Below are 18,819 nucleotides of genomic sequence, written 5' to 3'. Positions count from 1 at the left end.
TGTGTGAAGGCCAAGAGAGCGTATTCCGGTAGAGCAAAATTTTCTATAATCATATCTTCAGCATCACGTCCGTATTGTTGAGGTTATAGATATATCTTAACAGGAATCCGTCATCTTGGATTTCAAAATGGCTTCAGACATCAACTTCCATCATCTACCCGTCGACACCATTCCGAAATATCCATATTATTGATGTTATGAAGAATTCAACTAAAACGCCATGCTGGATTTCAAAATAGCTTCAGGCGTTGATTTCCGTCTTCTATTCGTCAGCCCTATTCCGAAAATACCCATATTGTGGATGTAATAGAGAATTTATGAAAACCTATTTATTTATTATTTATTTATTCATTCATTTATTTATTTATTTATTTATTTAGTTAATTTACACCGTAGAGTCACTTATATATTTATTCTAAATCTAAACACACTTTTTGATACATTAAAATCAAATTTATCGTGAGCGTCGTTAAATGATCGGCATCAAGCTTCCAGTGGATTCTTTCATCCATATTGAGTACGATGAGTTGGTAGTCGAAAATGCTCCGCATTTCGGGTCTGTCTCAGCCGGGCGTAAAATCGTAATCTTCCGAGTAGTTCAGCACAGTACAGTAGCATTTGTAATTATGTCGAAAATCACAAGATACTGTGAAGCCACTGTCCTGCTCTCCAGTGTAGGCAAATTAATATGTCTGCAACGATCCTCGTAAGGAGAGATTAATGGGATCTGATCAAAGTGACAGACGAAGAGCGTAGCGTATGAAGCACTTTTGTACCATTTCAATTCTGTTAATATGAACGATGTGGTACGGTGTCCATACTGGAACAGCGAACAATTGAAAAGTAAAACGTTTTGAGGCAGTGCACGTCTACGAAAGATTGGGTGTTCCGACGAATAAATCCCAGTATCGAGAAAGCCTTGGCTGTGGTGTGTTCGGAGAATTTTAGTTGTTGATCCAAATTGACGCCGAGATCTTTTACGGCGGTGACTCGTTCAATGTTGGCTGACAATATATTGTAATCAAAATAATATTACATTTGCGTATATTGACTTCCATGCCGTCGATATCATACTACGCAGTAAGCGTAGAAAAATTGGACTGAAGTGCACAGCAATCCAGGAGTGATTTTATGCAGCGGAAAAGCTTCAATTCATCCGCAAATGGCAGCTTAGGAGATTTAATCACTCTGCAGAGGTCATTAACGAATAAAACAAATAGCTGCGGTCCCAAGTGACTTCCTTGGAGAACTCCTGAAGAGATATCGAAAAAAGAAGATTGCGTATCTTTAATTCGAACAAAAGCACGGCGTTCTGTCAAATACGTCCAAATCCACCATGTCAACCAGTCCGGGAACCCAAGCCTTTTAATCATCTCTACAGCAACACGGTGAGGAACTCATGGACAAGTCAACGTATATAGCATCTACTTGCTGCCTTTCCTCCATACTCTCGATTAGATTGGAGACGTAGCACATTAAATTCGTTGTGGTAAAACGTTTTCTAACAAAACCGTGTTGTTCTTCCGCGCCGATGTGATGCACGGACTCGTATAAAGCATCGTGCAACATGCTTTCGAGCACCTTCGGAAAACAGCTGAGTATCGAAAATGGAACGGTGACTATTTCTAGAGAAAATTTTCAATAGGACGTAAGTAACATTGAGAGCCTCTCTTTGTTTACTTTCTCTTTCGTTTATTACGACGTCATTACAACACTTTGTTCTAATTTTCCAGTACATATCGAAAGCCGACGGTTTTTACTACAATATTATGCAAAGAGTAGAGTAGTAAATGTTGAAATGGCCGAGTATTGAACAGAAGAAATAGACCTCAAAGAGAATCTCTCATTGTTACTTACGTCCTATTGAAAATTTTCTCTAGATTTACGTCGTGAATACCACCATTGTTATGAATCAAAGTTATTGCGACGATTTTCCATGCACTCGGAAAGACACAGTCGTTGAGCGATCGGTTAAAGATGATGGTGATGGGAGAGGCGAGGGAGGCTGCGCAGTTTTTGACAAATTCAGGAGGTAGTCTTCCGGGTCAGCACCTTTTGAAGTGTCGTTGGATGAGAGTTTTTTTGGTGACTTCTTGTTGGGTGAAAACTATGCGTGGAAAGTTGTGATGTTGGATTTCATATCGGCTTAAGACATTCCCATTCCGAAAATTCCCATATTTCGAGGTATAAGATAACCTTTCAAAACATGAGTGAAACGAATTAAATGGATGAATTGAATAAAATAAATAAAACAACAAAACTAAACGTTAAGAAAAATTAAATGAAATTAATGAATTTAATAAATTCAACGAATTGAATTTATTAATAAATTACAACATTATTAAAGTAATAAAATGAACAATTTTATTACTTTACAACATTTATTACTCTACTTTTTGATTGAAATGAATAAATATTATAAAAATAATAAAATGAATAAAACGAATGAAATGGATGAATTCAATAAAACGCGTAAAACAAAAAAAAACAACGAAATAAAAAAAATGAATAAAACAAATTAATTGAACAAATCGAATAAAATGAATAATATGAGTAATGTGAATAAAACATATAAATTGGATGAAAGAAAAGAAATGGATGGTTTTTGTAAATTAAACAAGACTTAAAAAAATAAACAATATCACTAAAATAAATAATTATTATGTATAAAATTAATATTACTATGAAGACCAGATTTCATCAGCCCCCGATTTTATCTACCCCCGATTGTATCTACCCCCGATTTTATCAGCTTTTTGAGCCAATTTTATCAACTTCATATGAAACAATTTTCATAGTTGGTAGATTGATGGGCACTAGCAGACGAACCAAGTTGAATTCGAATAAATCCTTTCTGGAGCATATTTTTCTTATCTTAGATATTCGAATAATGCAAACAAATTTTATTTTTTTAAATTTTGCGCTGTCAGATCCCCCTAACGGAAATTTAAGCTAAATAATCAGGAAAGGGTTTGAGGCTATATCTAGAGACTAACGATGAATCTTTTAAGATCTACGGTTTCTTAAAAAGAAAGAAAAATATATGTCCCGATTTTATCAATGTTCCCGTTTCATCAGACTAAAATGCACCAAGGGGCTGATAAAAACGGGTCTTCACTTTATCAAGAAAATAAAATAAAGTTAAAAAATGAATAGAAATGATAACATGAGTAAAAAGAAAAAAATATCATCAAATTGAAATGAGTTTAGTTATTGAAATGAAAAATTAAACAGTATTATGAAAAGTTAAACGATTAATTGAATGAATTAAAGTGCGTCGAATCAATGATTGAGACGAACTGATTACAATGAATGAATGGAAAATTTAGTAAGTATATTAAAATGAAGAAACTGAATAAAATGTACGAACTGGAAAAATGGGCGAAATGCATAAAATGAAAGCAGTGAACGAAAAAGTCAAATGCATGAAATGAATAAAATTAACCTGAACGAACAAAATGAATGAAAAGAACACTGAATTAAAATGAAATTATTATATCTTAAACATTAATAAAATACTCAAAACTATGCGTTTAACGTTTAATAAACTAAACGAATAAAATTCATGGAAAATATAAACTGAAAAATATAGTATATGGCATGAACTTGAAGACAAAAATGGTTTATATAAAGTAAATTAATAAAACACATCAGACGAATCTAAAAACCATTGTTTCAGAAAGTTTGTTTGAAGAATGGCTAATTAATATACGATTGTAAACCGCGAAGTCCCGTTCCAATTTTTTTCAAAAATTTCTTCACAATGATTTAGTTAGAACCCTAGATCCTAGCCATCATATGAATTGGTTCTGGTCCCAAGCCCAGTTCGCTGAGAAAATTCGATAGTCAAAAATATTCATATTCACACACAATGCAGAATGTGACCAGTCATCGAGGGACCATTGATAAATTACGTAGCACTTTTAGGGAAGGGGGGTGCGATAAATTGTGACATGTTGTGACATATGGCGGAGGGAGAGCAAGCTAGAACGTTACATAACATGTTTTTACAGAAGGATTTGTTTAAAGTATTTGGTACGAAATAGGGGAGGGTGGGATAGGAAAATTTGTGACAATTACTTACATGGGGGGGAGGGTGTAGTCAATTTTTGCGTTACATAATTTGGTCCCCCATCTGCCTGTCGGTTGGCCAGTTAGCGTTGACACCATGTGCGCTTTGCTTATTTGCACGGTAATAGGCGATGTAAAATGCAATGGGAGTATTGAACGGATTGGATTTAGACCTACTTAGGTATTTTTGTCATGTTTGATCTATTCCCACAGAATGTAGCACTTGAACTTATTGCAATCCGGTTGACTTAACAGAATATTTTTTGATTGACCCGTTCCAAAGTTATTTCTATATTCATTTTACATGGAAGATGTATTTTTTTTTAATTTCAAATACTTTGATTTTAAACTGTATAGTAACTTACTAATTTTTTTCAAAACTTCTTCACATCGATTTAGTTGGAACCCTAAATCTCTGTCATGATTTGGATTTGTTCTGCCCATAAGTCCAGTTCGTTAGGAAAAGTCGATGGTCAAAAATGACAATATTCAGATATACCATAAGTAATTATAAATATTAAGTCATTGCGCTTAAGTTTATATATTTGCACTAATGAACATCAAATTGCACAGAGTGCAAGAACATCAAATTGCAGGCTCTACATTAGTGTCTTAAGTGCACGAAAATATAACCAAATGTAGCAAGATATTTTAGTATATAAAACTGAAATCACGCATACAAACCTAAAGGATCATTACAGCATTAAAGCCGATTTAAAACTAATATAATGCTAACATTAGTTACACGTATCCTCTTGAGAATTATATTCTGTAGATTTCATTACATTCGAAAGTATTCAATTGAGCCTGCACAGCCAAAGGAGCGCACTTGCCGCAAATGACGAGGCAAGGAACCTTTGTTGAATACTCTTAATAAAGGTGATTTTGTAAAAGATTATTCCGATTGCTTGAGAAAGTCAATTACAGATTATAACGATATTTTCCTTTACCCTTTTTTTGCTCATAATACAGTCAAGGCAACAAAAGAAAACGTTGCAAACATTGCGGAGAATGACAACCAATTGTAACTGTTTATTAGTAGTACCGATAAAAGGCTTTCAATTTTTGCAGTTCAACATGCTAAATATTAGCAGTTGTAATTCCAGGGCCGACGTCAAACATTGTGTGCCCGAGACACATGCGTGGTTGATTTCAAATTTTAAGTTTGTCTCATAGTTCTGAGTGGGTAATTACTCACTCCGATGTTTTCAAGCGGGTAGCCCTATGTACTACCCACGTTTTCCGCCGGCCCTGAGTAATTGAAAAGAAGGGGTCCCAATCTCTGTAGGGCAATGGATAGTATTTAGTAAATCAGTATGAAGGGCTTGCAAATTTAAATCATGTTACGTTTTCATGCTTATTTGTTACTTGGGCAATAATATCGTGTCTTGATGTCCCAACAATTACAGCCAAAAAATACTGTCTAATTCAATCGCTACAATCACAGCAGGGTCCTAAATATCGTCTAAATCGTCTGAATCGAACAAGCCTAACCCAGTTCATGCCTATCGCGTGCTGTTTAGGTAACTCCATTCCCTGCGGTGACGTCCTTCACCGTCGATTACCAGTAATTCAACTGAATCAAGTTTCAATTGGTGCCGGCAGATTGCGCATTATTGAGCCAAAGGTAGCATCGGTACCGAGCAGCGGGATATCATTCAATCAAATCTCCGATCGGAGGAAGACAAATACCACCTAAATTGCCTACCTGTAGCTTGGCTGGTTCTAATCTCGGCAGCACGCCGAAACAAACAACGCTTGCCGTTGATTTGTAATAATGATGATGATCATCCTTGTGTACAAAGTCTATCTTCTTCGCCACAGACCAAATACATTTTTTCCTTATCGCACCCATCTAACGTGATCCACCTGTTTTTCTCTTTCTGTTTTTTTTCTATCTCCATTTTCTTCCGCAACAGAAGCGACACCGAAAGCGCCGATTTGAAGCAGCCAATTACCAAGACCCAACGACTGAAGGTCCTGTTCGGTAGGAAACGGGCGGAGAGCCTAGCGCGGGGAGAGGAAATTGTCGATAATGAGCTCCCGACATCTGCTGCTGGCGGCGGTGACGACGACGGCGCTAACCCGGAGGATCACGGAACGAAGGATCCCGGCAGCGAACCCAAACTGCGCCAGTCAACTGCTTCCAAGGTTTGTTAGACGTGGCCAATTACCCGATTCTGCTTCGCTAGTTATTGCCATTTCCATTGCTTTGCTATGTTTTCCTGTGAGGACGATGACGGGTAGGACGATGCCGCCGGTGTCGGTGCCGGTAACAGCATTGTGCCCTCGTCATTGGTGATACCGAGCGAAAGAAATTGGGACCAAGTCTTTGTTAAAACCATTATGACAAGCGGGGGTTTCGGGTTGTAGCGACAGGGATGGATTTCTGTTGGCCGGGTTGTTGCGATTTTGATTGATTTGGTAGGGAATAGGGGATCGAATTTCAAACGAAACTGGCAAAACCAGCAGCTCGAATCGACCCTTAGAACACTGGGACACTTTTTCTATTTGCAAATTTGTGCTCTGATACAGAAACTCAAACCAGTATGAGATTTAAATTGAATGCCTTTTATCCCATAATAAGGTGAAACCGTGCCAACCCTGATCGGCGATCCATTTTCCTCATTTTCACCAGCAACAACAAACACACCCGCTTGTCGAAATCAGATGCGAATTGATTTTCCGTTTTGTTTGATTCAATTTTTCTTACTCTCCCTCCCCATCATCTTCCGGTTGCAGACAGAGGAGCCCTCGTTGGTTTATGCCGAGCTGGAGCTGAAACCCGCTGAGCACAACTACCTAACGAAGCCCGAGTCGACCGAATACGCAGAGATACTATACGTACAAAAGACGGACGGTGGTGCTGGGGGTGGTGACAATGGACCTGTTGTGGTCAACGAAGCTTCCGCAGCTCCCAAACAAACCAGTGAATAGGACAACAGCAAACCCATCGCCCACGGATGATGACGACAAGGTCGACTAACAAGACGACGATAGCGACGAACGGCCGGAAGAAGTGTAAACAGCCCGCAGGGGAGAGTCTCGGAGGGCTTTAAGCGAAATCCTCAACCATGCTTCACCTTCAACAAACACCGTGCTTTCTTTATTGAAAGAAAGGCTACTGTAACGACAAACAAGACTGCACCCACACCAGCACCACGCGATTTTATTATATCTTGTATTTTTTTTAATGAAAGCTTGACACAAACTGATGTTTTACGCAGTCCAAGTAGAACGCACAAGTGTTAGGTAAAAGTAGAAAAGAGCAAGAACATCAACAAGTGTCCTTGCGAGAAGTACTTTTAAGATTTCGTATTAAGATGTACTTAAGTCCAGTTATAAGAAGTTGTTTTAGGGTGTGCGTAAAATCTCCGTCCAGTTTACTGTTTTTTGCATATCGATAAATGCTTCAGCGTTTTGCGTTTTCAAGCCGAATCTACAATTTTATATCGTTGAGAGAATGAATAAAGCTAAATAATTTTTAATCGTGTTTAATGAGTTTGAATTTTGGAAAGAAAAATGCGGAAATATAGAATCATCAGAATTGCTTTGTAATAAATAGATTGAAGTAGGATGTTATTCGGTAACATCAATTCCGGTTTACCAGCACCTTGTAGATATGGACTGAAATGGGGACCTTAATGTGTAAGTGTAATTATCCGATAAAAAAAGATGTTAGAAAGGAAATAGTGGGTGGGAAGTTCAAAGGTAAAGGTAAAACTTTTTGAAATTCTTTGCTGTTCTGAAAAGATTCAATTTCATTAAATTCCTACAAGTACTTCATTTAAAACTCCGAAATTCTGCATACTTTTGAAAATGTTCATAACATTGCAAATATTTTTGTTTATTCTGAATGTCAGCTGCTACGCCCAACCAAGATTCTCCATGTCAGTTAGCATGTTCAGACAGCCACTCCCTCCGTAACTGCCCAGTGTTCCTAGGAAAGGATGTCCGCCAGCGCCGTGTGTATCGAAATTTACGTGTCGTCCGTGCCACGAAAGGCATCATTCCTTGTTACACGATTTCTCTCCATCCAGGGTGTCGTCGAGTCCTGCCATTACGTGATCATCACAACAATCTCCACCGGTTCAACAGCTGCATTCGTCCAGTTCGTGTTCTGCTCCACCGCAAATCAGCATGGCGGTCCCGACCGCATGTAGCATGCTTCTACTGGAAACGGTTGTTCTCAACGTTGTTGATGATCATCGCAAGGAATACACGGCTCGTGCTCTACCCGACTCGGCGTCAATGTCCAACTTCATCTCTGGTCTCCTCAGCCGTCGCACCAAGGTGGACATTAGACTGCCCAGAAAAATGATGAATTTTTGAAAACTCAATCGGCCCACCCCTGAGTCGATTCCTAGTCCTACCAGGAGTACTTGAACCAAATTTGAAGCAAATCGGACAAGTTTAACTACCGGACCAACATGCCTGAAGTTTGTATGGGATTTTTCGACAATTTACATGGAGAAAATTCGCTAGTTCGTATTTTCGTCGCTAGGTGGCACTGTGTGCATCGTACTATCACTGTAAGTAAAAATAAGAAAGATAATTTAATTGTCTACAACTTTGTCGAAGACTGCTAGTAAATCCGGCTTTGTTAAAAGAAGTTATTAAATTTTTAACGAAGTGATGTCTGAGTCAGTTTTGCATGGGGCCTAGCAGTGCATGGTTGAGTATCAGTACTCGAGTCCCGCGAACTATACATTTTTGTGAAGTAAGGGTTAGATTTAGCTGAATAGTATGCTTACAAGAATTGTAGTAAATAATACGAGTTATGTTTTGGTTAGAAAATTTTAGTTCCACCTGTGACCGCATAGAGGGCGCCACCACTAACTTTTCATAGAAGAGAGATAGAGCATCAAGATGTTCGGAAGAAATTGTCAAAAATGCCTGTTCTACAACTTTGTAGAAGACACCAAGTTTCTATCTGTTTTCGTTGAAAAGTTAGTGTTGGCGCCCTCTATGCGGTAACATGTGGAACTAAAATTTTCTAATCAAAGAATGGCTCGTATTATTTGCAATAATTTTTCTGAACATACCATTGAGCTAAACCTAACGATTATTTCACAAAAATGTTTAGTTCGTGTGAATCGAGTACTGATACACAACCATGCACTGTTAGGCCCCATGCAAAACTGACTCAGACATCACTTCGTTATAAGTTTAATAACTTCTTTTAGCAATGCCGGATTTACTAGCAGTCTTCGACAAAGTTGTAGACAATTAAATTATCTTTCTTATTTTCACTTACAGTGATAATGTGATGCACACAGTGCCACCCAGCGGCGAAAATGCGCGCTAGTGGGTTTTCTCCATGTAAATTTTTGAAAAATCCCATACAAACTTCAGACACGTTGGTCCGGTAGTTAGACTTGTCCGATTTGCTTCAAATTTGGTGCAAGTACTCCTGGTGGGACTAGGAATCGACTCAGAGGTGGGCCGATAGGGGTCATTTTTTTCCTGTCACTCTAGTGGACATCTCGGTCGCAGGAATCGGTCTCTCAACGCAAAGGGTAAAAAGTGCCATCATCGCCTCCATTGAATCGAGAACTCAGCCATTCTCCACGAAACTCAAGTTTCTCATTCGAAAGCAGCCATCCGCAGAGCTGCCGACTATGCCGGTCGATACGTCGACGTGGAAATTGCCGCAGGTTGGATTAGCAGATCCACTGTTCCATGTCCCAAAAAAAATTTACCTCGACATCGGAAGTGATGCCTTCTGGGAACTTCACACCGGTAGGAAGATCTCGCTCGGTAACGGGGTTTCATTAGTAATCGAAACGCCATTCGGATGGGCGGTGTCTGGTTCCGCGTCCAATGGATCTACCTGCATTCCCCGGGTCTGCAATCTCTCCATTACCAATAAAGATTTGGAAGTCGCATTTGTAAGTAGGGGTTTGCCCACTACTCGGGTTCTTGTTTGCCCGGCGGACCCTTCTTTTCAGGGCGGCCTAGGTGCCTCTACAGAATTTCGGATTTTCGAGACAACAAAAAAAGTAAACAAACAAATAAATTAAATTTACCGTGTTTATTTCTCTCCTATTCTCCACTGCTGCTGATGCGGGATCCCAACGCTGCTGGTGAAGGGAAGGCGGGCGGTTTCCTCCCGGCAGGCCGGGACAACAACGACCGCGTACTTGTCCGGGTTCCGTTGGCTGCTCCGGCAGTGGTCCTTTACGGTTAGCTAGGGAGGTGAGCTTGGCTCCTTTGTTGGAACCTCCCTAGCGGCGTTGGCGAACTATCGCCGGATCAACTTGCTCGCCGCAAGCGATCCCGGAAGTCACCGCAGTGCACTTCCCAGTCCTCCCTGCTTCGTTCTCCTTGGCTATTAGCTATAGAGGAGAGCTAGGCTCGTTCGACTTATCCTCTATAGCAAGAACGGTCGATGTCACGGTTCCTTATTGTTTAGCCTGGGTAACGAGTACGCTCCTTAACTGTTAGCTTCTCCCTGTTGGCGAACCGACACCGTTGTTTTCACTGTGCCCGAACCACAGGCCGGCAATCTCGACGGGTGATTTTACCGTCGCACTCGCGCACTTCGCTACACTTGCTATCGTGGCGGGAAACTGTCCCGAAAACAAAAAAACGTAATCTGGCGGACGTCTGTATATCGCCATGGTTCGTCACTTTCTAAACTCGATGGCCGCCTTCCGCACTCGACTATCACAAACCGCCAACCGCCTTGTCACTTAGCTGTCAACGATGAGCAGCATAACCAGTGCACCGGTATTTTCGCAAGCGGAGAGCGGTAGCCTATCTAAGCTTTATGTTATTAATTCACAATTGTCAAACAAAAATTACTACATCTATCTGCACCGTTCACAAACGCAAAACTATATAAAAATTTACAAGAAAAAGTGAACGGTATCGAAACAGCGGTGAGCATAAATTTTCGTAAACAATACACTCTACGGAGAGAGTACGCACGAAAGAGTATATTTCCACCCAATGCTAAATTGTTACCCCGACGGGTTACACATTTCAGAAGTTTTGGGAGTTAGAAGCGATTTCCACTGGTCCCGCACACTCTCCCAAAGAGTTGTACAGTAGTACAGTCAAACGTGATTTGACTGGAAGATACGTCGCACGTCTTCCTCGCGCCGAAGATCCAGAAGTCTTCCTGGGGTCCTCCAGAGCCAACGCAGAGTGCCGTTTTCATAGCCTGGAGCGCCGTTTGCAACGAGATCCTGCAATCAAGAAATCGTATCATCGCTTCTGTTATCTCCCACATCATACCGTTTTCAAAGAGTTGAGCACCACAACGAAGGTCCTGCAAGACGGCGTCAGGATATTCGCTGAACTACAAGCTTTTGGTCGGGCCCGTAGTTCAGCACGATCTACTCTCAATCGTGATGAGATTTCGGACACATCACATCGCTCTAGTTGCGGACATCGAGAAGATTTACCGGAAAGTATTCCTGCATCCTGATGATCAGCCGTTTCAGCAATTTCTTTGGCGTGCAGGCCCAGACGAACCCATCGCTACGTATGAACTGCAGACAGTACGGTACGGAAAAGCAAGCGCTCCTTATCTAGCTACTCGTACTCTGCAGCAGATTGGAAAGGATACCAGGCAGTGGTATCCAATCGCGAGTGGTTCAGTTACGGAAGACTTCTACGTCGACGATTTTTTTCTGGAGCACGGGACGCAGAATCCACTATCAAGCTGCATCGTGAGGCTTCGGCAATGCTAGCTTCAGCTGGATTACCGCTCAAGAAATGGGCATCAAATTTTCCTGAAATTCTTGAGGACACACCACCTGATGATCTGGCAATTCTGCCGTTCCACAATCTTCAGGATGTCCAGGCCATCTCCACGCTCGGCCTCATTTGGGAACCGAAGTTGGACATACTCCGATTCAAGGTTACCGCTAGCCGCATCCGTCCTGAGGAAGCGCAAGGTGATATCGTACATCACCCAAATTTTCGATCCACTCGGACTCGTGGGTCCAACGATCATCAAAGCTAAATTCTTCATGCAGCGACTTTGGGCTCTGAAGCAGAATGGCGAAGCATGTGAATGGGACATGCCGCTCCCGTCAACACTCCAAGATGAATGGAAACTGTTCCATAACACACTCCACCTGTTAAGTGAAGTTCGCGTACCCCGCTTCATTTCGATGCCCGACACCATCAGCATCCAGCTTCACTTCTTCTGCGATGCGTCTGAGCACGCATATGGGACATACTGTTACGTCCGAACCGAAGCACACGGTGCAGTTTTGGTCCAGTTGTTGACGCTCAAGTCCAAGGTAGCTCCGCTTTCTACTCGCCATACAACCGCCAGACTGGAACTCTGCGCCGCGTATTTGTCGACCCAGCTATACAAGAAGCTGGACACGACGCTGAGGCTTCCTGCAACTGTGCATTTCTGGACAGATTCCACTACTGTCCTCCAACGGCTTAGCGGGAACCCGAGTCGTTGGAAGACTTTCGTCGCAAACCTGGTCTCGCAGATACAGCTTTCAACCGATCTCAACCGCTGGAAGCATGTTCCTGGAGTCGACAACCCAACTGACGACATTTCCCGAGGATTGAATCCTACCGACATCCTCAACTGCACACGATGGTGGACTGGGACACCGTGGCTATCAAGGTCTTCGGTTGTTTGGCCAAATGTAACATTACCAGCAGCAGAAACTCCTGAAGTGTCCGCCGAAGGACGTAAGATACCACTAGTCGCTATTACCACGACACAGCTGAGTTTCTGCACCGATTTATTCGCTCGCTACTCCAACTTCTCCAAGCTGCGCCAGGGGATAGCGTTCATTCAGCGCTATCTACATGTACTTTGCGAACGAGCCTCGCAACGTCGTTCGGAAAAGGAGACGCTCAAGCCACTCGTCATCCCGAGCATTATCCCGCACCCAGTCCATCCGCTTACCGCACAAGAGCTCCAACACGCCGAACTTTCGCTCTGTCATCTCGCGGAGGGTGAACTCTTCGCCGAGGAAATTTCCGATCTCGCTAGTGGCGAACGTGTCGCAGGATCTTCCACGCTGAAGTGGTTGAACCCGTTCGTCGGTCTCGAAGGCACCGTACGTGTTGGTGGCCGGCTGCGCAATGCCGTGCTGACCGATGCGAAGAAACACACGATCGTCCTCTCTGCCAAGCATCCGCTCGCTGTTGTGTTGCCTAGTTTTCATCATTTAAAGCTACTACACGCTGGCCCTCAACTCCTGCTAAGCACTCTCCGCCAGAAGTTTTGGATTCTGGGCGGCAGAAATCTCGTGAAATCCGTCTTACACCGTTGCAACACTTGCTTCCGTAGCAGGCCCACACTAGTCGAACAGAGCACAGCAGATCTTCCGGCATCGAGAGTGTCTCCAACCCACCGTTTTCCGTCTGCGGAGTCCACTATTGCGGACCGTTCTATTTGAAGTCCGCCGTCCGTAACCGTGGCCCAACGAAGGTGTACGTGGCCATATTCGTCTGCTTCTCTACGAAGGCAGTTCACATCGAGGCAGTGAGTGACCTGTCAACACCAGCGTTCCTAGCTGCACTCCGTCGTCTGGTCACCCGCAGAGGAAAGGTGGTAGAGTTGCACTCTGACAACGCTACCGCTTTCAAAGGTGCATCGAATGCACTCAACCGCATCTACCGCATGCTGAAGCTCGACGCGTTTGATCGGAATCAGATCTTCGACTGGTGCTCCGAAAACGAAATTCGCTGGAAATTCATCCCACCTCGAGCACCGCACTTCGGCAGTCTTTGGGAGGCTGCAGTGAAGTCAGCGAGAATACACCTGCTGAAGGCAATCGGCAACATGAACGTTGTGTACGAGGACATGCTCACACTGCTGGCGCAGACCTGCCTCAATTCTCGCCCGCTGACTCCAATTCCGGACGATCCATCCGATCTCGAAGTCCTTATACTAGGACACTTTCTCGTCGGAAGTAATCTCCAAGCTGTTCCGGAAGCTGATCTGAAGGAGACTCCTGACAATCGCTTAAACCACTGGGAATTGACCCAGAAACGGTTCCAGACCAGTTGATCTCGCTGGAACCCGAAATAGCTGCAACAGCTTCAGTCCCGTGCAACAAAAGGCAACCCGCCTGTCTCCGTCGACGTTGACAGAGTCGTTATCGTGAATGAAGACATCATTCCACCAGCCAGTTGGCCAGGATCTAATGGCATCGTTCGTGTCGTCACGCATCGAACCGCAGCATCCAAGGAGGTTGTACGTCCTGTGTCTACAATCGCTGTACTACCGACACCATCAACTCAACGAGTTGAGTGAGAGATGTCATCCAGGTAGAGCAACCCGGACGGGGAGAAATTGCTCGATGCGCACCTGCACATTGCCCAGGTAATTGTAATTCCAATCCCTTAAACCCAATCGTTCGATCTACCTGGTCTTTTTTTCTTCTCGGTCGATGGCGATGAACTCCAAGGACAATTGCTGTCATAGACTTGTACTGCACACTCACATAACCACAAAACATCAGCAAACTGTGTTGACATCCCCGAGTACCAATAGCTGTCATCAACCGAGTTTGCCGACATCCAACAACTGGAACCCAATCACTAGCGTAACAAACAAACACCGCAATGTTTTAAGGTGGCCGGAATGTTCGGCACATACATTAATTTGTAAATATTTCTACTAGAATTAAGACTACTCTGAAATCGCTGAACTACAATTAGAACTCTAAACTATTTTAAATTGTAAAGATAGTAACGATACGTTTAGACTAGAAATTCTTATGCCAGATACTTAGCCTGTGCAATTTGCGACGAGCAATACTATGCATCTATTCTGCTGTGTGACAGTAGGTAGAAAATATTTGGAAAGAGAGAGAGAGAGAGAGAGAGAGAGAGAGAGAAAGAGAGAGTAATGAAACTATCGTCGCAATCACAGCTGATCGTGGCTAATCCTATGTACATAGATCAGTTGAAATTAAATCTCGTGTCGATCTGCTCGTTTGTTTCTGTCGGAAGAAAGAAAGCCGTCGGTAGTTTGCCTAAGTCGTTAGGCAGTAAAAATTTTACAAATCCTCTGCGAGTTGGTAGACGTGTTTCGGTTGGTTTTCTGAAACGGTGAGCCACAGTGCAAGTTGGCTAAGTTCTCTAGCGACAGGTGAACTATTCGGTGCAATAAATTTCGCATGTTGTACCATCGGTGATCGCGCTCAAAAGGCGATTCCAATCGATGTATTAAACCGGCCAAATTAAAGACGGTGAATGACAATAATTGGCCGTGTTTAGTACTGTTTTCGAGCGCACTTGTGAGTTGCTAGTTTCTAAAACCAGCGAAGAAAGTCCTTCGGTGGCCGACAAAAGTTCGTGCTCGAAGAAATTTATTCTTACAAGATTTTCTTACTATGTGAAACTTGGTTTACCTTCTGGAAGTCGCGCTAGTGCACTGAGTGCGCACTGCTCTGAAAATCTAGCGAAATCGGTTTAGAGCAGCTGCGGCTGCTCGTTCAGTGAGCCATTGGTGCGACTTCCGGAGGGTTAACATTCGACATTGAGCTTCACTTCTGCGTATTTAATACTATTTGTCCGGAATGAAAATGCCCCGCTGCAAGAGTGCTTTTGGTGTGCAAGAAGGATTAATCACTCTGCTCGACATCGCTACAGGGAGATTGAACGTGGAAGGTAATCTCTGATTCCTACGGTAGCGACCATCCACCGATCGTAACCAACGGATCAAGAACATCGGAATCAATCAATTTTTCGTATGACCATACACGAAACATTGATTGAAAGAGCTATGGAATGGATGTGGGTATAGCATAGTTGGCAAATCGATTGCCTTGTACGCAGCTCATCTGAGAAAAAGAAACGAGCAACCCTATTCTGTTCTATTCTATTCTATTCTAACCCTTACACAGCCAGTATTGAAAACCATCCTGGAAAACACTGCAGTGATTCTGTAGTGTTTTTCTTGTCAATATTAATATTTGAAGTATATTTTGATATGCCGCAAATATTAAAACGGCCAGGTCCACTGTGCAGAGTTGGGTTTGAAGACGTTTCAAAATTAGATTGAATTGAATAATTTAATTGAGGATTTGTTTTGAATCTTAAATGAGGAAGAAACGAGGACAACCGTACCGACCGTTTCCGCTTGAAGGGGATATGATTAATCGTTGGGAATGACTTGGCTAAGAAGATTAATGTCACTCCATTGGTTCTTTGGGATGGGACAGAGGTATTTACACCTTGCCCTGGCTAAGAAGCCTAGGTTAAAGCTCCTTTACTCGATTTCATTATTGACCAGAACCAATTGAGATTACAAAACGTTCATTGTAACAAAATCGTTTTTTATTAACGACTTATAGTGAGTCAATCTTTTTCCTTTTTTATATTGTAACGACATATAATTAGCAAGGGACTGGAAGGTGAAGTATTTTTCAAATATTAAGAGCCATAGTACTCAAGGGAGAGCAAGGATTTGAAGTAAGAAAGTTTAGAAAAGCGTGGAGTAGGGTCAATGAACAAGCTTAGAGTTTCCCGGTTACTTAGCTTTTTGTCTTCTGCAGCGCAGTAGTCAGGATCTTTTGGCATTAAATGCGAATCACCTGAGTCTGCGGCATGTCCGGACAAGCGTAAAGTCAATTTAATGACCTATGCTGTCGGAGCCTTTTCTAAACTTTCTTACTTCAAATCCTTGCTCTCCCTTGAGTACTATGGCTCTTAATATTTGAAAAATACTTCACCTTCCAGTCCCTTGCTAATTATATGTCGTTACAATATAAAAAATTGTAACAAAATGTTTGGAAATAACATGATGAGCCACACTGTGCAATCTAAATTGATTCCCTCATGCTGATTAATACTGACACCGGCCACCTCCGAATGCACGTCTTCTGGGAAAGGAAGAAATTTTAGTCCAATACTGACAGGTCTCATTTTCGATTGGAATGAAACGGATAGATAAATGATAAACACACGATTTATATGACAAGTTCTTACACCCTTTGGTTCAGCGTCGGTATCATTCACAAGGTTTGCTATTTTGCAAACATCGCTTTTCTGTTACGTCGTTAATGTAGTTGAAATAAATAAACGGTTTTCCCGAAAGTTGGTAGTTAACAATATTTAAGCTCTTACGGCGGAAACTAATAGTGTGCAACGAATTTTTCACATATATCATGTCATACTTATACCAGACACGGTCGCTGGGATAACAAAATTCTCACAAGTTTCCTATCTCATGCCTCCACGCGAGTCTAAGTCTTTTGATGACATTTGGTCCTTAGACCGGCGACGACTGGGTGCTATCACCCTTCTGCCGATAATAGCCGAATGAAAGGGTGCGAACAGATCTAGTCGGGAAAAAATTGCCGTAAAATTGAATAGTTGATCGAAAATTTGCCCCAATAAGACTTTAATCTGACTAGTATCGCTGATCACGGATCAATACGTATTGAAAATTCGCCGCGTCTGTTTTTATGAACCTAATTTCAAGCTCCGTTATTGCTAACAAGCCCGTGCATCAGGTTAACAATCCTTTATATTTCCCTTCAGTGTTCGTTATTATCGCTCGTATGCTTGTATTCCACAAACAATACGATATGGAAAATATTAAATACTTTCCTTAATTTATAACATCTCGCTCTATCATAACTCTTTGCCTGTATAATGTGTTATGACTCGGTAATTTTCAACCCAATAAATATAGCATAGAGAAGTAGCGAATTCTGTCTAAATAGTGTTGCAATAAATAGTTATTCGGCCCATTACGTAGATAAGATTAGCTTTTCTAGGCAATGCTTCCCCGGTCGGCCATGTGGAGTTCAAATTGCTTTTGTTTAGGGAACATATGATACTCTCGGTAGCCGGCTGCCCAGAGTTTAAAAAGAACCAAAAACTAAACAAGATCTTTTTCGAGGGAACTCTAAGCTTGCTTTTATGACCCAATTTCTCGGTTCGTAAACTTTCTTCGCACACATTCCTGCTCTTCCTTGAGTACTATCCCTAATAACAATTGTAGTTTTAAAGTAGTTGAGTTGGACACCCTTGAAAGTAGAAGAAGAACTACTTTCATGAAAAAAATTCTCAAATCCGTAACACACGCTTATTCACTGTAAGCCAAACTTTCACTGGTTATGCAGATACTATCTGGACGTCATTGTATACTCCCTTGGAACACACGCGATTACTTTATTAGACCTATAAACTACGATTATTGACGAGAACAATTGATTGAGGTATGTCATAAGGCTTCATTATTTGAAACTAAGACCTTCTAGCAATGGACGAATAATCACAAATACGAAATTCGTTCGAAAAGTGCGGAGTCCTATTTGAAAGCAAAACCTTTATCCATAGATAGCAGTTTCAAAATAAAGAATATATGAAACGATCTCACCGGTATCCAGAACGCCAAACGTATCCAACATCCCTCGCTCCAAAACCACTTTTGATACCAGTGTCCGGGTGCAGATATCCATTGTTAACAGGACAGCGAAGCTTCGTGAATTGAGTGTGTTCAACGGAAATAAACTCGTAGCTTTCCGTTCTCACAGAACACTACAACTTAGTCGCGCACTTTCCGCTGGATTTTTCATTATGTCAGAATACAATAGCGATGAACCCAAATACGGAACTGAACTTCTTTCTATTATATCAGAAATAATCACATATATTATAGATTTTGAAAATCGATTAATGGAGACCAAAAAAATGAAAACTTTGACGGGAGCAAAAATTGTTTGCGTCGAAAAAAGAACGAACAACCCTAAGGTTAAAAACTCTACAATCGAAACAATACAATAATAGTGGTTTAATCTT

At 41.9% G+C, this 18,819-nt stretch overlaps 4 protein-coding genes across 7 annotated transcripts in view; 3 read left to right on the top strand and 1 right to left on the bottom strand.

Annotated features, from left to right (window-relative positions):
• The window catches only part of LOC131686699 (fasciclin-3-like), a 255,335-nt gene extending 247,771 nt beyond the window's left edge, over window positions 1-7,564 (top strand). The window contains exons 9-10 of one of the 2 annotated variants that reach the window (XM_058970608.1): window positions 5,994-6,222; window positions 6,814-7,564. In XM_058970608.1, coding sequence (XP_058826591.1) covers window positions 5,994-6,222; window positions 6,814-7,008 — 424 coding nt within the window. In that variant the 3' untranslated portion in view covers window positions 7,009-7,564. Of the gene's footprint in view, window positions 1-5,990; window positions 6,223-6,813 lie in introns of both variants that reach the window. The other variant, XM_058970607.1, reaches the window with a different exon arrangement.
• Window positions 1-18,819, bottom strand: part of LOC131686697 (uncharacterized) — a 1,014,555-nt gene that overhangs the window by 629,153 nt on the left and 366,583 nt on the right. The gene's annotated exons all lie outside the window — the stretch shown is intronic.
• On the top strand, window positions 9,693-11,506 carry LOC131686864 (uncharacterized). The gene is made up of 2 exons (XM_058970859.1): window positions 9,693-9,962; window positions 11,063-11,506. Exons 1-2 carry the CDS (start codon window positions 9,693-9,695, stop codon window positions 11,504-11,506), a joined length of 714 nt encoding a protein of 237 aa, XP_058826842.1.
• Window positions 11,877-14,071, top strand: LOC131686863 (uncharacterized). Its single transcript, XM_058970858.1, has 2 exons — window positions 11,877-13,307; window positions 13,349-14,071. The coding sequence occupies exons 1-2, from the start codon at window positions 11,877-11,879 to the stop codon at window positions 14,069-14,071; spliced, it is 2,154 nt and encodes a 717-aa protein (XP_058826841.1).

This window comes from Topomyia yanbarensis, chromosome 3 (genome assembly GCF_030247195.1).
Source record: "Topomyia yanbarensis strain Yona2022 chromosome 3, ASM3024719v1, whole genome shotgun sequence".
In the NCBI taxonomy this organism is placed as follows: domain Eukaryota; kingdom Metazoa; phylum Arthropoda; class Insecta; order Diptera; family Culicidae; genus Topomyia; species Topomyia yanbarensis.
This window is presented reverse-complemented; position numbering and strand designations above follow the sequence as displayed.

Coding starts and splice junctions, on each gene's coding strand:
- LOC131686864 (XM_058970859.1), top strand. CDS start 9,693: ATGCCGGTCGATACGTCGACGTGGAAATTGCCGCAGGTTGGATTAGCA. Junction 9,963..11,062: donor AAGATTTGGAAGTCGCATTT/GTAAGTAGGGGT, acceptor TACACATTTCAG/AAGTTTTGGGAGTTAGAAGC.
- LOC131686863 (XM_058970858.1), top strand. CDS start 11,877: ATGTCCAGGCCATCTCCACGCTCGGCCTCATTTGGGAACCGAAGTTGG. Junction 13,308..13,348: donor TTCTGGGCGGCAGAAATCTC/GTGAAATCCGTC, acceptor TTGCTTCCGTAG/CAGGCCCACACTAGTCGAAC.